Genomic DNA, 14,022 nt, shown 5'->3' on the forward strand with positions numbered 1-14,022 from the left:
CTCTGGCAGTACCATTCTCCCTGGCAGCGGGAGCATCTCTTAGAAGCCTCGGCCCCACAGGCTCCACACTTGGGCTTCTCAGGGATCAAACTCTCCATCACATCCAGGTTATAGGTCTGGGCCAGTCTAGATAAAGGATGATTCAAAAACAGTATAGATTGTAACAGAGACAGAAAGGTTCACATTCGTATGTCTCAACCCCATCCAATGTTAAATTCACCCTTAAAGATTTTGGTCTCATTCAGTCTCTTTACTAATAACACCAGGCTGAGTATTACCTGAGTGCTTGCTGTCTCAGGTCCTTCTCTGAGGGGTTGAACGTTTCCTTCACTTGGTACTTGGCAATGGCCTTCCACTTCCCTGTATTGTCCCGCATAATGTTGTTCCACATCTCTGGAATCTACCAGTAAAAGGACGGTATTTATTTGTATGACAGCAATTCATTGTGTTCCTGTGTGCGCATGTTCCTGTGTGTGCGCGTGCGTGTTCCTTGTGTGAGTGTGTTCCTCACCTGTTCCAAGATGAGGTCTTTCTTTGGAGGGGCAGGGTCTGTGACAGTGAGGTGACTGAGGAAGCGCTGGAGCTCTACCAGGTTGGGCAGCTGGTCAACTAACACCTCCGTCAGGAAACCTCGTAACTACACACAGAATATAATGGGTGATTTTCTGACATTTCATAGTTCAAGTTTCAGTTTGAGTTGGACTTTTATTGTACTCTGGTCTGCATGGTGGTCTGTTTGATAGACCACCTACGCTATTCTGCACAGAGTTCTCAGAGATCATAATGCTATCCTCACATATAGTCAAGGAGATACAATCATGGTAATAACAGTAATAGGAAACACCTCAGTCAAAACAGCAGCTGGATACCTCATCTATCTCCTAATCGGAGGGGAGATCAGATACGATTTGAGATGTTCGTGGGCTATACTATACAGTGTCTTCTGACCCCTCCTGTCTCAGCCCCCAGTATTTATGCTGCAGTAGTTCATGTGTCAGGGGGCTAGGGTCAGTCTGTTATATCTGGAGTATTTCTCCTGTCTTATCCGGTGTTCTGTGTGAATTTAAGTATGCTCTCTCTAATTCTCTCCCTTTCCCTCTCCCTCCCGGAGGACCTGAGCCCTGGGACCATGCTTCAGGACTACTTGGCCTGATGACTCCTTGCTGTCCCCAGTCCACCTGGTCGTGCTGCTGTACCAGTTTCAACTGTTCTGCCTGTGGCTATGGATCTCTCACTCTCTCTACTGCAACGGCTGTCTCTAATTCTGAATGTTCGGCTATGAAAAGCCAACTGCCATTTACTCCTGAGGTGCTGACCTGTTGCACCCTCTACAACCACTGTGATTATTATTATTTGACCCTGCTGGTCTATGAACGTTTGAACATCTTGGCCATGTACTGTTATAATCTCCACCCGGCACAGTCAGAAGAGGACTGGCCACCCCTCATAGCCTGGTTCCTGTCTAAGTTTCTTCCTAGATTCCCGCCTTTCTAGGGAGTTCTTCCTAGCCCCTGTGCTTCTACATCTGCATTGCTTGCTGTTTGGGGTTTTAGGTTGGGTTTCTGTATAGCACTTCGTGACATCGGCTGATGTAAAAAGGGCTTTATAAATACATTTGATTGATGGATTAAAGGATAATGATCTGGCCCAGACATTTTTCCTGAGCTATAGATTTGACCATTAGGTTTTAGAAGCTTCTATAGTCAGAAGTGCCAGTACTGGCTGAGGCTACTGTACCTTTAAGAGCTGGTTCTTGTTGAAGTTATTGAAGTCATATTTCCTTTGGCAGTCTTCCTTCAGCACCAGGTTGTACAGAGCAATCCAGACTTGGCCGTCCAATTTAGTCATCTTTAGACGGTCTTCAGATGGAACTTTCTGCCATTTTCCATTCATGTACTTCTCCATTACACCTGTAGAGGGAGACAAAGGACAGGTAATGAGGGATAGGTTGGGCTTCTTACTTCATTTTACATTTTATCCAGACCAACTCACAGTAGTGAGCAAATACATTTTCATACTGGTCACCAGTGGGAATTGAACCCACAACCATGGCATTGCAAGCGCCATGCTCTACCAACTGAGCCACACAGGACTGGTCATCATAATGGTTAAAAGGTTTTAAAAACATTTTTTTTTTTTATGCAACAGTTGGACAATGAATGAAGACATTCCAAACGTTTAAAATGTTTATAATCCGAGAGATATTAACTGAATTATAGTGCATAAAACATTAGACTGGCATGGACAAATAATGAAATGGAGTTCAGTGATTTTGGTGGGAATTATTTCTTAGAATGCACTCATATACACAGTACCAATGAGTAGGTGTGTCCAAACTTTTGACTGGTACTGTACATTTAATTATTGTATTATGTATTTTTGAAATATTTTGTGTTAAAATAAATAAAAGTATATGTGCCTCATTTGCATAAACACCTGGTGTGAACTTAGCGTATATGAGTAAATTAACATAAAGGGGAGGACCAGAGCTGCAACCACCAAACACTTGCTCTGTCTACCCTACCAGCACTCACCTGCTCTGTCTACCCTACCAGCACTCACCTGCTCTGTCTACCCTACCAGCACAGCACTCACCTGCTCTGTCTACCCTACCAGCACTCACCTGCTCCGTCTACCCTACCAGCACTCACCTGCTCTGTCTACCCTACCAGCACTCACCTGCTCTGTCTACCCTACCAGCACAGCACTCACCTGCTCTGTCTACCCTACCAGCACAGCACTCACCTGCTCTGTCTACCCTACCAGCACTCACCTGCTCTGTCTACCCTACCAGCACAGCACTCACCTGCTCTGTCTACCCTACCAGCACAGCACTCACCTGCTCTGTCTACCCTACCAGCACTCACCTGCTCTGGCTACCCTACCAGCACAGCACTCACCTGCTCTGTCTACCCTACCAGCACTCACCTGCACTGTCTAGACTGCTTCATTGTTGTCTAGTGCTCTTGCATAATTCAACAAGTGTGTCAATAGCAAGACACACTCTACATTAAAATTCAACATACTTGGCTCTAGATTATACAAAACATACACTATTTGTGAAATCAGACATAATATCACTATAATCCAAGTGTTCATTTTCTGAAGTTGCTTTCATTTCAGCACATCTATTTATTAAAAATGGCAACCTTATTCAATTATTATTCAACTCCACCAAAAAATTAACACTCATCAAAATAAAGTTAACTTTCTTCTCTTTTTTGTGAAGCAAGTGTCAAGACGGTGTGTTGAAACCAAGACTAAGTTTTAGCATTCTTATAGATTCAACAGAAATCCAATGTCTCCCATTGATCCCATTTCAGCCATTACTGGGGTGTGTTTGACAGGTCATTACAAACATTTAAGAGACAAGTGGATTTTGCACCCCTCAAACACAGGAAATAGATGGCTGAAAAATACAGATCCTCAGGTGGGCGGGGCCTGTACATTACTACTACTACACTGTAACAACTAGGCTATGTAGGTAAAAAAGATGGCCATTGTTTTGATATAATCATATTATCCCATAGATGGGGTTATGTGGAAATTGTCTGATCCATTTTGTCCATTTGCATGAATACACATTCAGTGACCAACCTGCAGAATAGCGACTCCAGGGGCTGTGCTGTACCAGCTGTACCAGCACACAGGGCAGGTTATGGGTGCACAGCATCCTATTGATCACACTGATACTGTGTGCGAGAGAGAAATCACAAACAATACATTTCACCACATGACAGAATTTCTTATTTTTTTCGATAGCATGTAAGGTATTTGAAAAATGATATGTGAATGCTAAATCTCCCACCTGTCAGTATGGTCAGTGATGTAGCGCAGGACAGACAGAGCCTTGAGGGAAATTTCAAACTCTAATGCCGCATTCTGACCCTGCAAATCCTGCATCAGACACACAGCACAACAGAACATTTACAATCCACACCACTGACCAAAGTAAATCCACCATCCTGACTTGCAATGGCCTGACTCTAATGTTGTAGCTGGAACCCAGACAGCTCCTGTAAAGAGGAATCCACCCTGTACCTGTATAGAGGATGAGTCTCCACTCTCTGTGTGACTGAGTCGGTCTTTTGTTGGGGTGTCATCCCTGGATGCTCTGCTGGCCAGAAGGGCTAGTTTGCGGTGGCAGTAGTCCACCAGGTCCAGGACTGAGTCGTCTGCTGCCTCACAAGAGTCCTGTAACCAACACATAGAGACACTAAATGTATTTAGGACACACTGTAGCTTATGTGATGTCTGAAACAGACACTGCATACATTGTGCTGGTACTGAGGCAAGTGTTCAAATAAGTTCTCACCTTGTGAAACATAATTGTCTCAAGTAGGTTGATGATTGTAGCCTCATGGTGAATCTGTAGATGAGAAGGGAGAGGCTGAAATGAGATGGAAACTTCTAGGGGGTGTACAGTAGGGTGACCATTGTGCGGGACAGTCCCACATTTTGGCCCTTTGTCCCACGACCAAACAAATATGTCCCGCATTTTATTAACACATTAAAACACCACTAAATTCATCCCGTATTTCAGTCAGACTTCCTATTCATTTGATGAGAATTGACATGTCTTTTGCAATCACATTGTAAAACAGTTAGGAAGGGAGATTTATCTCGGGATTGTTTGAAGCAGCAGTGAAAATGTTGAATGAGCAACTAATTAGCATGGAGTCTCATAATTCTAATGAAATTACCTTATATATTTCAGTCTAATAAGGCTATTTACTTACTTTTGTAAGACTTTGTTAGAAGCACCCTTTTTGTAAGTAGTTAAACTTGAAGAAGAGGACAGTTAGCTGGAATTTAGCCAGAAAGAATGACACATGTGATTGGTTGAGGATATGACATTGGCCTACATTAAGATATAGGCTATATCATGTGGTAAACACTTCTACAATGGTTGTTGAGATCTGATATTCTTCGCAGCTCAAGATGAGACGTAGGCCAATGTCATATCGTCAACCAATTACATGTCAAATCCTTTCGGCCTAAATTCTAGCTAAACTTGAAGAGACCGCTCGGTGCAGTGGGATTTTGGTGCTGCACATTTTATTCTTCTTCTAGGCTACACTGTTCTGCAAAATCCTCCCATTGTCCAGATTTGTACCTGTACAGTGCATTCGGAAAGTACTCAGATCCCTTGACTTTTTCCACATTTTGTTATGTTACAGCCTTATTCTAAAATGTATGAAATAATTTTTTCCCTCATCAATCTACACACAATACCCCCTAACGACAAAGCGAAAACAGGTTATTAGGCATTTTTACAAATGTATATATTTTTAAAAACAGAAACAACATTTACATAAGTATTCAGAACCATTTACTCAGTACTTTGTTGAAAAACCTTTGGCAGCGATGGGGTCTGAATATTTTTGTCAGAGCAGATGGAAAATAAATCATTTCATACCTTATTTACTGTACATTGAGACACGATCACATCTCTTTTTTATTCGTGGGAATACTTGAGAACAGATTTCCTAAATTAAACAAATGTTTTGCTGAATTCCTGGAAAAAAATTTTTTTAACGCAAAACGAAATATCTACCCTCTTTTACACCCCCCTTGGTATTTGCACTCACCACCATGTACAGAGGAAAGGTGCTCTTCGGATTGAAGTCTTGGAGTTGACAGAAAATAGGAAACACCTTCTGTTTCCAAAGCTCCACCAGAATCATCTCATGGACCAGGGTGGGAATCTAGGGTGAAAAAAAGGGGTTCAATCAATTATCTGTTTACATGTGCAGTAACCTGTGCAGTATCTTTTGGTCCATAAAAAAAACGGAGACGACATAACACACCTGTACAGGTGATAGCTAACCTAGCGTTATGGAAGACGGTTATTACCTTTCCCAGTGACACAAGGAGCTCCTTGACGAACTCGTCCTGAGTGGCTGTGGATGAAGCGTTCAATATCGCCTGCATGTTGAGTTTCTCTATGTACTCATGTTGTCTGAACCACCTGTCAATCAAATAAAAAGCAATGAATGGAATACCGCAGCCACGAATCTGAAAAAGCGCGAGATAGACTGCCACTTTTGTCTAGCTGGCGTTATCACCAGAGATGGTCTTTGCTATTAGCTAGCTAGCTAGTACAGTAAGTTATCTAGCTAGCTAACGTTAGCTCCTACTAGCAAGACATACTGTACCTTGGAGTGCCAATGTCCCTGAGTGAGAATGTTTCCAGATTTTGGACATATCCTTCTGCCTCTCCGGGAAAAAGAACAGAGGTTTCCATATTCTCGACAATAAATGTTTGTAAGGCTGAGTTGAGAGAAAGTGTGGAGACTGAGGCAGCTTGACGCGCTAACTCACTGTACGTGCTGATACCAAAAGGTTGGCATGGTTACTGGATACATACGCATGCGCATTACAGACAGCATGACTACAAGAGACAGAGCGGTACAAAAAGATCCCCGAGGTAAGCCTACGCAGAGAGGAAGAGGCGAAGGTGGGCAATAATCATCTTTAGACTAGGTGAGGTGTGCAAGATCAACAGTCAGACAGTGGGTGACGACGACAATTGCATCTTTATTATTGCAAGGAGTGTGTATATAAAGTAGAGTTTTTGCACAATTAATAAATAAGTATACTGTTCCTTGTTTTGTGGTCTTTATGAATTCTTCCATTCATTGTTCTGAATGAAACTATCCCAAAACAATGATTGCTTCAAGAGTCTGGATGGAAAAACCTGAAGATAAGTGAGCTTGGTGACATACTGCTAGTATAAAATACCTACATGTCTTAGCCTTTGAATACACAGATATTTTCCAGAAGATTTCCAGTGATAGGAAGAAGTCACTTTATGGCATCTTTGGCCTCGGTTACTTCACTTTGTCTCTCCTGGACAGCAGCCCTTCGTGTGGCTCTCTCTGTCTTTGTTTGAGAGGGGGCTTACTCTATCTGCATCAAAGTCAGTGTGGTTGCTGACTAAGCCAGGGTATCACTTCCAGCACACAATGATGTTTGGGTCATTCTCCAAATGCTCGTCCAGCTCTTTGTAGCTCATTCCTGCAGAAACAGTAAAGGGTACTGCCATGAGAGACCACAGAGTATAGACATATTTATCAAAATATTTATCCAATCCTCTGTAATGATTTGTCCTCCTAGACACACTCGTCATCACTATAAAACCACTCATCTTGTGTCCAGCCATCAGAAACGCCTTCAAAATGTACCTGTCTCGCAACAGATTTCATTATAACTATGGCAACCAGTGTAAAGGCGTGGTGGACGGCATGAGCATCACATGATATCAACAACACTATTCTGTACATTTCTCTGCATAAATATGCATATCATACTTCATGTTCCATGTCACCCACATAAACATCATGAGATAACATGGAGGATTGATGGCTCACCTCTCATCTACCCTCTGCACCTGCTGCAAGTAGCGGGAGCAAAGATCTGTGGTGCCTGGAGTCAGAGCAGTATAGCTGCAACACATCCCTTAAACAGGCTCTCTTCTGTCCTGAAACACAAACAGCATAAGTTATCATACACTGACTGTAACAAATTCAAACTCTTTCTGACTACAACTTCCTAAACTGATTGTAACCTTGCTTGGTGACATAGCTGAGACACTCCGCCTGAATGGACCTGTCATCTATCAGGCTCTGGACTTTAGGGGTTGTGCAGTTGAAGTACTGGAGAGAAAGAATACTATAAGTCAACAGGACTGTACACACAAACACATTTCACATGAAGAAGACACATTATGTAAAGAAGGTTTCATTGCTGAGGGTTTTAATACCTGAAATATTGACACCAAGGTTACAACACCATAATACCTGTAAATAGAAAACTTGTAGAATCTATTCCATGGTTTCACAAGGAAATGTTTCATTTTCTGTTGCATCATATTACCAGTTTCAAACTACTCACAGTAAATTCTGTACGGCGATCCGGCCCAGATTAAGTTCAACATCCGCTTCTGCAGATAACTTCTGGATATGCCTGAACCCATCAACGTAGGCCAGGATCTACAATAAAATTCGACACATTTTTAACTACATATTCATCAGTGCTTTAATCAGAGACAGTTTCATGATGACATTACACTAAGTATAGACAGACCGTTGTTTCTCTGAAACCCTTGATGTGAGGTCGGCCACACTCGTTACTGTAGGTATGCTCTCAGGTTAGACCATGACTCTCAGTTCCTTTACACATAAAAGTTATTGGACGAAGGCGACGACTGTAGGGGGAGTTTTGTTCAGGGAGAGTTGTTCAGAGCGATGCGCATAAGCATAAGGAACGTATATTTCGTATCAGCGTGAAATAATTGTAAAATAACAAAATGTTAAATTGATACACACCTTTGTAAGGAAAGGGTTCCCACACGGCCATATTTCCATTTTACAGCCATTGTTTACGGGGGAAGAAAAGCATAAGAAAGAGTGCTAATTAGCCATCTGCATCTCCTAACACCTGTGTGTAAACGGAGAACAGACGCCGCAAACATGCTGTCACTGGAAAATCCTGTCGGCTACAAATGTGTTAAAAACGGTTGAAACAGTGTACAGTAAGTGTGTATTTTGCATTTGTGAAATTATTTAGAAGTGATATGAAAGTAGAGGGATTTATGTTTCTAGAACCGTACCTCAATTGAGAATCGATTCACGTTTTGATGGAGTATTTGGCTGTTTTGCATTCCAGAGCCAATTCGCCCTTCAAACAGAGCCTGTAAGGTCCTTGGAATAAGAAGTAACGTTAGGCTCCTGTAGTCCAATATTGGGCTAGCTTTCACTATGGATGGGTGTATCTGTGTGAGTTGCTATCAGTGTGGTGGTGTGCCTACCTGTTGAGTGGTGAGATCCCACTGGGATTTGATGAAGTGGTCCTTGCACTGAGTGAAGACAGGCACGTTGTACTCCTGCACGATCAGAGGGTCCCTGCTTTAGGTTGATTGTAATTGGACTCCTCTGAATAAGAGGGAGGGAAGAAGCATGTGTGAGACTGAGATATCGGGTTTGATCTTTAAACGATTGTCTCACAAATTGCAAATGCAAACACATATCGATGGGTAAGGTGCAGGCTCCGGTAGCATTGAGCTCCTCTAACAACGTGGACATAATGGGTAGCAGTTTCTGTTTGCTCTCCTCATTCGATATGAGCCCACTCTCCAGCTGCAAAATAAATAGAAACATCAATACTTTGTTCTACATATATCCTATATGACATTCAGACCTAATAATGTTTCAGAAAATAGCACTAGCCTCCAAGGAGACACTAACCTCCAGTGTTGTGAGGTACCCAGAGAGCTTCTTGACAATCGGCTCAAGGGCACAGGTCTCGGTCCGTGTGTCACACACAAGTCTGAGGTTAAAGAGTAGAGCATTGCGGCTGTACTTCTTGTGCTCAATGCACACTGGACCACCAATTCCCTTCTTCTCCACGGCTGTTCTACACCAATCAACGAGGAGAGATAAGAGACCTTAATCATAAAAGTGCATTGCAGGAACAACAAGGATACAAAATAAGCAGAGTGGGTCAAAAATAAGACATGCGCTTAAAACTGGTCCATTTATGAGGAAATAATGTAATTGTACATAGACAGTTATGAGTTCAAATCACATTTTATTTGTCACATACACATGGTTAGCAGATGTTAATGTGAGTGTAGCGAAATGCTTGTGCTTCTAGTTCCGACAATGCAGTAATAACCAACGAGTAATCTAACCTAACAATTCCACAACTACCTTATACACACAAGTGTAAAGGGATAAAGAATATGTACATAAAGATATATGAATGAGTGATGGTAAGACGCAGTAGATGGTATAGAGTACAGTATATACATATGAGATGAGTAATGTAGGGTATGTAAACATAAAAGTGGCATTGTTTAAAGTGGCTAGTGATACATGTATTACATAAAGATGGCAAGATGCAGTAGATGGTATAGAGTACAGTATATACATACAGTATGAGATGAGTAATGTAGGGTATGTAAACATTATATTAAGTGGCATTGTTTAAAGTGGCTAGTGATACATTTTTTACATACATTTTCCATTATTAAAGTGTTGAGTCAGTATGTTGGCAGCAGCCACTCAATGTTAGTGGTGGCTGTTTAACAGTCTGGTGGCCTTGAGATAGAAGCTGTTTTTCAGTCTCTCGGTCCCTGCTTTGATGCACCTGTACTGACCTCGCCTTCTGGAAGATAGCAGGGTGAACAGGCAGTGGCTCGGGTGATTGTTGTCCTTGATGATCTTTATGGCCTTCTTGTGACATCGGGTGGTGTAGGTGTCCTGGAGGGCAGGTAGTTTGCCCCCGGTGATGCGTTGTGCAGACCTCACTACCCTCTGGAGAGCCTTACAGTTGTGGGCGGAGCAGTTGCCGTACCAGGCGGTGATACAGCCCGACAGGATGCTCTCGATTGTGCATCTGTAAAAGTTTGTGAGTGCTTTTGGTGACAAGCCAAATTTCTTCAGCCTCCTGAAGTTGAAGAGGCGCTGCTGCGCCTTCTTCACCACGCTGTCTGTTCTGTTTGTTCTGCAGTTCTGGTTTGGTAATGATGTACACCTGTACTGTGTCAAATAGCTCCCGGGATATGTACTCCTCTGTAACATGGGGAGGATAGAACACAGCACAAAGATGTGACTGAGTTCAAATTGGCTGAACACTCATTGTAAAACCTGTCAACAAAACATACTGCACAGTGTACACCTACCACTCGGAAATGTCCGAATTGGTAAGAACGACCTTAACCAGAGAGGATGAGAGACCGAACTCGATGGAAAATCTGTCTCTCTCCAGAAGGTGGCGATTTTTCCCCGTTGTTTCAACCACCAAGCAAGGAGTTTTTGTATTTTATTAATAACAAATCAATACAGAAAATACATGGGGGAATAAGTATATATAAATAACATACAAAGGACAATTGGGCTAGAGGGTAGAATATCACATTACACAGGGACCTTAAGGGACATACATACACGTATAATTCAAACAGCTTTTTTGTTAGTAAATCAAATCAAATCAAATGTATTTATATAGCCCTTCGTACATCAGCTGATATCTCAAAGTGCTGTACAGAAACCCAGCCTAAAACCCCAAACAGCAAGCAATGCAGGTGTAGAAGCACGGTGGCTAGGAAAAACTCCCTAGAAAGGCCAAAACCTAGGAAGAAACCTAGAGAGGAACCAGGCTATGTGGGGTGGCCAGTCCTCTTCTGGCTGTGCCGGGTGGAGATTATAACAGAACATGGCCAAGATGTTCAAATGTTCATAAATGACCAGCATGGTCCAATAATAATATGGCAGAACAGTTGAAACTGGAGCAGCAGCACGGCCAGGTGGACTGGGGACAGCAAGGAGTCATCATGTCAGGTAGTCCTGAGGTAGAGTATTTAGAGTAGAGTATTTAATTGTCTTAAAACTATAGAACTATAGTTCCATTTATTTTTATAAGAACGTGGTGTTTTGTTTGTAAATTTACATTTGTGAATATGACATTTGGCCAAAAGAATAATGTATTCCCAACGTATTTCTATCATAGGTAAAGAATCCAAGCAGTACATCTCTCCACAATAGTGTAAAATCTTCATAAATGTGTTAAATTATAAATATACCACAGTTTCCTTACATGAATGCAATGCCAAAAAATATGCAACACAGTTTCTGGGTGGTCATTACAAAAGGTACAATTTGAGTTTGTTTTTCTTAAACTTCTTCATATAGTGGTTCCAGGATAATATTTGTGAATCATTTTAAAGGAAGCCTCCTCAATTTAGTTAACAAGTAGGTATGTGTGTGGCAAAATTCTAACTTTTGTCCAACAGATATTATCAATAGAACCGTTCCAATAAGGCATGACATAAGGTACAACATCCTGCTGAAACAAGGTTTGTATCACTCAGTTGTTGAATGGACCAAAAGATAAACAAATCTTTCCTACTGATGAGTCAACATGGTTAGCGGAAGGTAGGTTCTGAGGGTCAGGTCTTTACACGTTCCTGAATAATAAAGCAACACCTGAGGGAATGGCATCTAAAACAATTGCAAAAACTTTAGGTGTTATAGGGATTTTGTAAAGTGATAAGAATTCCTTATAACTAAGTAAAAAACCTTCTGCATTTACCAGTTGGCTCACCAAAAGGATATTATTTTGGAACCAATATTCTAAAAACAAAGAAGTATTCTTACACAATATATCCCAATTATTCCATATATTATATCTGTGTGGAGAAAAATTATGCTTATAAATGAAGGACCATGACAAGAAAACCGGCCGATGAAAAGCAGAGTTTCACTGGAACTTTGTCAATATTATAATTGCAAACCAACATGAAGTGAAGGCCACCAAAAGTAGAGAAGACATGATGAGGAATAAAATTCCACATAAAAGTGGGTCATCTTAGGAATTGCTTTATCAAATTAATCATAAAAGTATTATTTAAGGTAGTAAAGTCCAGAAAATGCAGCCCACCATACTCATAAGTGTTCATTACTATAACATTTCAGTTAAGACCCAAATGCAGACTGTGTTGAAGTAACTATGTTTATTACAGCAACAGGAGCAGGAAAATGGCAGATCAAGGCAAGCAGGGGTCGATAATCCAGAGTGGTGGGGCAAAGGTACAGGACGGCAGGCAGGTTTAGGCTCAGGGTTAGGTCAGGCGGAGGGCGGTAATCCAGAGTAGGGGCAAAGGTACAGGACAGCAGGCAGGGTCAGGGGCAGGCAGAGTGGTCAGGCAGGACGGGCTCAGAGTCGGGACAGGCAAAAGAGAAACTAGGGAAAAGCAGGAGCTGAGACAAAACGCTGGTTGACTTGACAAACAAGACGAACTGGCAACAGACAAACTTGCAACAAACAGAGAGCACAGGTATAAATACACAGGGGATAATGGGGAAGATGGGCGACACCTGGAGTGGGTGGAGACAATCACAAGGACAGGTGAAACAGATCAGGCAATGACAGTACCCCCCTCTAGGGACGCCACCTGGCGTCCTACATGGGTGCATACCTGGTTGAGCGGGGTGCTGGCATTGGAGTTTAGAGATGAGGCCTGGGTCCAGGATGTCCCTAGGTGAGACCCAGCACCTCTCCTCCGGGCCATAACCCTCCCAGTCAACCAGGTACTGGAAACCCCTTCCCTGAGGCCATACCTTCCGGAGACATCTCACCCTGTACGCCGGTTGGCCGTCGATGAGATGGGGAAGAGGGGTGGGCCTGGAAACAGGAGACAAAGGGCTGTGAGACATGAGTTTACATCTAGACACATGAAAAGTAGGAAGAATAGGGAGGGTAAGGGGCAACAAAGGACGAACAGCAGACGGGCTAATGATCTTGGAGCAGAGGGAAATTTCCAAGCCCCCAGGAAGACGTCCCGGGGCAGACAGAGCTGATTTCAGGCAATGAGTGTTGCAGAACGGGATCCAGCCCACAATGGCACCAGTAGACCAGGTAATTGAGGGATTGTGTCGCTGGTGCCAAGAGATTCCCAATACCATAGGAACCTGCGGAGACTCAATTAGCAAGAATTGGATCGTCTCGCTGTGGTTCCCCGACACTCAAAGGTTGATGGGGTGGTATGGTGGGTGACCTGGCCTATCGAACGCCCGTCCAGCACTCTAACATTCATGGGAATGGAGAGGGGATGAGTGGGGATGCCCAGCTTGGACACCAGGATAACGTCCATAAGACTCATATTGGCCCCAGAGTCGATGAGTATCTGGAGAGACTTGGACTGGTCGCCCCACAGCATGGAGAGGGGGGTGATTAGGGGGAGAAGCTAAATTGTCCTTAAGATCCACCAGAGTACTCATTCCTACCAATGACCTAGGTCTCTTGAAGGGACAGGTAGATACATAATGACCGGCAGTACAGCAATAAAGACAACTCTTGGTGTTAAGTCTTCGTACGTTTTCGGCTGGAGACAGCCTAGCCCTACTGAGCTGCATCGGCTCGGGAAGAGGTAAATCGGCAGTCTTCGGAGGCTCTTGGAGGAACTCGGGTATGCTCGGATCCTCTCGGGGACGTAGACACTGGGGATTTCCAGAGTCC

At 42.9% G+C, this 14,022-nt stretch overlaps 1 protein-coding gene across 17 annotated transcripts in view; it reads right to left on the minus strand.

Moving 5' to 3' along the window:
- zmynd10 (zinc finger, MYND-type containing 10) overlaps nt 1–14,022 on the minus strand; it is a 31,556-nt gene that overhangs the window by 1,266 nt on the left and 16,268 nt on the right. For 2 of the 17 annotated variants that reach the window (XM_031824840.1, XM_031824833.1), the window contains exons 4-21: nt 9,249–9,417; nt 8,813–9,140; nt 8,615–8,705; nt 7,897–7,994; nt 7,766–7,802; nt 7,571–7,658; nt 7,374–7,483; nt 6,159–7,020; nt 5,857–5,971; nt 5,592–5,708; nt 4,316–4,369; nt 4,042–4,194; nt 3,809–3,897; nt 3,598–3,692; nt 1,738–1,910; nt 512–637; nt 279–400; nt 1–126 (exon numbers count right to left, since the gene is read on the minus strand). In XM_031824840.1, coding sequence (XP_031680700.1) covers nt 1–126; nt 279–400; nt 512–637; nt 1,738–1,910; nt 3,598–3,692; nt 3,809–3,897; nt 4,042–4,194; nt 4,316–4,369; nt 5,592–5,708; nt 5,857–5,971; nt 6,159–6,247 — 1,259 coding nt within the window. In that variant the 5' untranslated portion in view covers nt 6,248–7,020; nt 7,374–7,483; nt 7,571–7,658; ... (3 more) ...; nt 8,813–9,140; nt 9,249–9,417. Of the gene's footprint in view, nt 127–278; nt 401–511; nt 638–1,737; nt 1,911–3,597; nt 3,693–3,808; nt 3,898–4,041; nt 4,195–4,315; nt 4,370–5,591; nt 5,709–5,856; nt 5,972–6,158; nt 7,021–7,373; nt 7,484–7,570; nt 7,659–7,765; nt 7,803–7,896; nt 7,995–8,088; nt 8,210–8,330; nt 8,706–8,812; nt 9,141–9,248; nt 9,418–10,162; nt 10,578–12,982; nt 13,189–14,022 lie in introns of those variants that run through there. The other 15 variants (XM_031824831.1, XM_031824832.1, XM_031824829.1 and 12 more) reach the window with 15 other exon arrangements.

Source organism: Oncorhynchus kisutch, linkage group LG5 (genome assembly GCF_002021735.2).
Source record: "Oncorhynchus kisutch isolate 150728-3 linkage group LG5, Okis_V2, whole genome shotgun sequence".
NCBI lineage: Eukaryota > Metazoa > Chordata > Actinopteri > Salmoniformes > Salmonidae > Oncorhynchus > Oncorhynchus kisutch.